The 5,448-nt window shown below is 34.4% G+C and overlaps 1 protein-coding gene across 2 annotated transcripts; it reads right to left on the reverse strand.

Moving 5' to 3' along the window:
- Positions 1–938: 938 nt before the first annotated feature.
- LOC105162376 (putative hexosyltransferase MUCI70) lies at positions 939–5,241 on the reverse strand. 2 transcript variants are annotated; one of them, XM_011080376.3, is made up of 8 exons: positions 5,131–5,241; positions 4,590–4,696; positions 4,325–4,504; positions 3,420–3,488; positions 3,132–3,325; positions 2,126–2,541; positions 1,538–1,722; positions 939–1,383 (listed from the first exon to the last, which is right to left on the reverse strand). In XM_011080376.3, the coding sequence occupies exons 2-8, from the start codon at positions 4,657–4,659 to the stop codon at positions 1,013–1,015; spliced, it is 1,485 nt and encodes a 494-aa protein (XP_011078678.1). In that variant the 5' UTR covers positions 4,660–4,696; positions 5,131–5,241; the 3' UTR covers positions 939–1,012. The 2 variants fall into 2 exon arrangements, with proteins under 2 accessions (XP_011078678.1, XP_088736340.1); XM_088880214.1 differs by having other exon boundaries at positions 4,590–5,178.
- Between the last annotated feature and the right edge of the window lie 207 nt (positions 5,242–5,448).

The raw sequence follows: 5,448 nt of genomic DNA on the forward strand, positions 1-5,448 counted from the left end.
TTTTGAGATTGTAATGTGTGGTTTCCACCAGAAATTGGTACTTGGCAGATATTTCAAGAACCCGCTTACAAGTTACATATGCCCCTAGTATTTGAAAAATAATAAATATCCCTTTATAATAATACTCGTCTGATCGATTCCATTAGCTTTTATGAGAAATCTGTTCCAATTTTGTATTGAATTGTCTAAAATATCATTTTAAACCCTAAATTACAATTTTACATATTTTTTGAAATTTATAAAAAAAAATTTATAATAACATTCATCCAACATCACATTTTTACATTTTCTTATAATAACATCTACCATCAAATTTTTTTATTTCATTTCAATTTAAAAAATCAACAGCAGTAAAATTATGCATATTTATCTTATCATTCAAGGATTACATAATTATATTTTATGTCAAGAGGTCGATAATTTCTCAAATAATAAAAAATATTTGTAATTATATCAAATTTCATTATAGATGAAAATAATTTTCTAAATCTTAATTAAACAATCAACTTTAGAACAAGGTAGAGCCAATTTTGAGAATGTGCATGCATTTAAAAAAGAGTATAATTACGTATAATTCCTTTCTATTATAGACCACAACTTCCATTTAAACAACATCAAATAATTAAACACAGAAAGTAGATCAAGCTCTCAGGCAACATTTGAACAAATTGCAAATAAAGAGATATCACACTAGGTGATAAACCAGCCTGTGGACATTAAAGATGAATCATATAACCTCATAACATGCAAAATGCAACCTATCACCAGCTGATCTTCCACCGTTTTCTCAGTTGCACTTAATTGACATCATCAATTTATCATCTTTACCAAACTGAATTCATTTAATGCTTCGTTTCCCAAATTCGATGATTTAGGGGAAAAGAAAGAAAAAAGAACAGCGTGAATGATAGCTGGTGATATATAGAATCACTCTGTAATGAGGGAGAGGAAGAAAAGAGATTATTGAGATGAAAATAGGGGGCGTCGAAACAAACAAAATTTAATCCAGTAATCAGCCTGCTTTTGACGTTCTGGCTACCGGTGGTAATACAACCAAATCAAGGTTTCCAGGATAAGGCGTCCACAACCCTAATCCACCCCGGCTCTCTATCAACTCAGGGTGTTTCTTTAACTCCTCCATAGTTTTAGCCCATTCTATTTTAGATGAATGTTCACGAATGTGTGGGTGCAGTATGAAGATTGAGTTGTATTCACAATTAGGAAACATAAAAAATTTGAACAAACCTCCTAGCCTATAGACGACATATCCAAAGCTTAGCTGGTCTCTTGGTGTAAAAAGGTCAACCTCGTTGAACCACAAGCAACTAAACAGATTATTCAGTGCAGTGTGTTCGCGTATGATGATTGCTCCTTCAGGCACATCTGCATTTACAGAAAATTCCTGAGTGAACAAAGAGAATCAATAGAATGACACATCATTAAGAAAATAAACACTTCTAGCTAATGGTATGGCTTCAGCTGTCTTGTGAAGAGAAAGAGAGAATAGACATATAAATTATAAAAGCCTTAATATTACCACTTGGGATGCGTTTGTGCTGATCCCAGGGCTGCAGTCCCTCATAACGATATATTTTCATGTGTAGATCTATTAGAGGACGAGCATATCGCTTCCTTCTTTTGTTGGCATCTGCTTCTTCATACACATTGCGGTGATGTTTATGCTGAGCAATGGCAAAGGTGTGTTTGTCACGCCATAAATATCTGCATGTTGAGAATAATTAGTTGACTGAGTTTCTTTACTTTAACATGCCGAACAAACAGTCGATGTTCTTTCTAACTAGATCATGTGCAAACATGACCGGTTATTGGAAGAAAGACTACCCTGTTGCGGGATCATGAAGAGACTCCAGTTATCAACTGGTCAGTTTATTGTTTGAAAATTCAGCTGCCAACATATGGTCAAGACTTGACGTGTTTTATCATTATATTTCTAGCTGGAGATTAACTGATGGAGTATATAACTAGCCAGATAATGTAATCATAAGTGTAGCAGATCCTACTCGTACTAAGTTCTTGAGAGAGCATGCTCGCGTATAAGAATTTACACAAACCCGCAAAACTTTGGATGTTTCGGCTCAAAATTTGTGGTATAGCACCATCTCACCTCTCCAATAGAAGCAAGGGGTCAACTATAAGCTCCATTTTGCCATCAATCCAGATGCTGTACTGGGCTTGAGGGAACAACCTATGTGTTAATATCTTAGGAACCTTCCCATTTCTTCTAGGCTCGTCATAAGGCTGGTGCTTAAGCAGAATCAAACGCCAGATACCCACCCATTGCCCTCCATGACTATCCTCTCTGACGCTAACATTTCTTCTTATGAATTCAAGAGACACTTCATCAACCACCATTAGAAAACAAAATAGTTCCTCTGATCGTTTACTAATATTAGATGGCTGATGAGGTGCATCATATGCATCAAAGATGCCAGTTGCAACAACAAATGTACATCTTTTCACATATTCAATGTCTTCCAGAGCCATTTCTTCACCTCCACCTCGCATAAATCCACAATGTACCTGAAGGTATTTTTACACCTATATTAGTTAGCATCAGATAATTAGGAGCACAGCTACTTATGATATAAAACAATATATACCTAGTGCTTATGAGAAAGGGCAATGTGAAAATCTGTAAAATCTAAAAGAGTTAATCTTTGCCTCGTCATCCTACTAACATTGAAATCTATTTATCCAGAACATACTTTGGCCTAAAACTAAAACAAGCAAGGAAAACTAAAAGTAAATTGGTAGTTCTCTTTTCTGATTCAGCAACCTGCCGAGAAAGAATGTTTCATACTGGCAAAAGAATACAAGGAACTTCTACTAGTCTAAATACATCACCTTTTGATTACATGTTCCAATATCTAAAATCAACTTCTTTTCCAGGAAAGGCATTGTCTCTTAATTCAGTTTTTTCTAGATAAATTAATGCAGAAAATCAGTTAACAAAACCATGACAATGTTTTAAAATATCCATTATGTTTTATAACAAAATCCCCATATAAGATTCTTCGTGCTCCAAAAAATGAGAAAGTTTATGCTTATATGATCATAGAATATTATTCAGCTCTTCAAACTACGGCAGACCCATAAACCGGGCTTGTCACCTTCATGGTTGGCTTTATTTTGAAGCTTTCCTCTCTTTGCTTCCAGGTCTGATGCCCTCCAAAGAAAGGAGAAGATTGAGATCCATTGGTTGCACTGTCTTCTACTATATAGGACAGGCTTTGGACCAGCTTTTCATGTGATTTCTTTGGGATTACTATATTGTATGGGTCATTAGCAACTGGGATAGTACAACCTGCAGGTGAATCAGAACAAAGCCTCCCAAGACATCAATCAATAAACTAAGATTAAAACAAGGAAAAAGTAAGAAGAAAAATCTCTAGTCTTACGGTGTGGTGGTGTCACAAATCCCATTGTGTTTAACATGCCATATACTTTGCTGTCTTTGTTACAAAGAGCTGCAAATCAAATGAATAAAGCTGCAATTGAACATTATGGAAGTAAAGTAAAAGGTAAAATCATAAAGAATCATTTGTCTTCATTGAGAATACGAATCAGTACAAGTAAATGACAACATAATAGCATATGATCCACGCATTTCAATTGTTAGCAAGTACATACGTTACCGTTATAACCTTATAAAATTTAGCATACAAGATATATAAGGCACGTGCAACATTTTTCTTATTGTAAACACGCAATATTTCAGCCTGAGCAGCTGAACATAACTCCATCCTCTTCAAAGTTCCGCACGCAAAATTATTTCCTCAAATTATGTCAATTGCTTTTCTCTGAATAGTTTCCAGAGATTATATATTGCAGCACTAGAATAATCATTGAAGTATAAGCCCGGAAAACAATTTCCCACAATTGCGTCAAATGACACTTCCTGATAGTAACTCATAATTGTATAGATTACCAGCTTCACATTAAAAAACTATTCCCTAATCCATTCTTCTCAGTTTTTCGCAATCGAATACACAAGGAAGTAAACAAGTGACAAATCAACCATCAACAAACTAATGAGTCACTAGCCAAAAGTTCAACCAGCAAACATTAAAAAGAAAAAGTTTGTCGCAATTGTTTTTAATCACATTCACAAAGACAGAAAAACAACCAAGGAAAAGAACATATAAAGATCATTAACTTTCCACTATGTTAATGAACTCCTGACTAACTAATAATTCTTTGCCAGTCAGTTTTAGAAAATCTCATGAAACAAGCGGTGGAATCTTCTTAAGAATGATTAATGCAACAAAATTTCACCACAAGTACACAAAAAATACTACAGTACCTGCAAAAAATGCAACAGAAGATTGGCAAGACCAAATATGAAACAACAAAACGGTGAAAATTAACATCATCCAAATAATTCCTCCGGTGAGAATCAACCGAATGAGACCCTTTTTCCATGTAATCCTCATCGTATACTCTTGCGATAATTTCCCAGTGTGCAACAACCCTCCTCTAGCATCTGCATTCGCAAATACTTTCAACGAAATTTCCTCCAAGAAAGCAACAATATAGTACGTGACATTAAAGGAAGAATTATATCTAACCTTTGGTTTGTTGGAGCTGACTTCTTCGGGCAGCCCGCGAAGAAACCGACCGGTGAAAGTCATTGTCCATTGAGTTGAAGCCTCAGGAGAAATTTACCACGCTTGTTCTTCAAAGACAATGAATTCACAATCAAACAGATGTGAATTACCGTTTTCACTCTCTAGAAGTCTACTGTATCTAGATCTGACGCAAATTCACTTCAGAAAAGGATTATCATTGAAGAATTGATTTCACTATTTCAGTAATTCTGTCTACAAATTTGTGAGTCTTCTGTGTAATCTTGGGAGTAACTGTGTGTTGTGTGTGTGAAGGAAGCATTGTTCTCATTCATTTGGATCCAATTCCAGGTGGGAAGAAGATGAGCAATAAATACAATTCATTTGGATCCAATTCCCTCAACTATGCCCCATATTCAAATTCAACCCCTCATATTTCTTTCTTATCAAACTTAGTCTTTTAAACCTAAAAATTCCATCAACTTTGATTTTAGGATGAATTGAAAAAAAACATCAATACACTGCAAAGGATTAGAAACTGCACCTTTGCCTTAAAAACTCCCCACCTCACCAAAACTATTTCTAGGCTTTTTCGTACCTCCAATTTTACATATCCTGGAATTGCCAAGTGAAATTGGAAATAAAATGCTCTTCTTGTGATGGAATTAATTCTGAATTATATTTTAATTGATATTTAAAATATTTTTGAAATTATTTTAATGTATTTGATGACATGAATTTATGTATTTGTTTATGATTTTTATGTTTTTTTTTTAATGTATTTTTATGTGTGTGATTTATGACATTGTCTGAAGTGGGTGTTATTTTCGTTGGTTATATTTTAATTTCTTGTTATCAAGTA

Source organism: Sesamum indicum, linkage group LG5, assembly GCF_026168435.1.
Source record: "Sesamum indicum cultivar Baizhima isolate 11 linkage group LG5, ASM2616843v1, whole genome shotgun sequence".
Classification (NCBI taxonomy): Eukaryota; Viridiplantae; Streptophyta; class Magnoliopsida; order Lamiales; family Pedaliaceae; genus Sesamum; species Sesamum indicum.

Bases quoted from the DNA above. Each gene is read 5' to 3' on its own strand.
- LOC105162376 (XM_011080376.3), bottom strand. From the start codon at position 4,659: ATGGACAATGACTTTCACCGGTCGGTTTCTTCGCGGGCTGCCCGAAGA. The intron at 1,723-2,125 runs GTGAGATGGTGC...CTCAACATGCAG, and splicing joins CCCTTGCTTCTATTGGAGAG to ATATTTATGGCGTGACAAAC. The intron at 1,384-1,537 runs GTAATATTAAGG...CTGTAAATGCAG, and splicing joins GCACAAACGCATCCCAAGTG to ATGTGCCTGAAGGAGCAATC.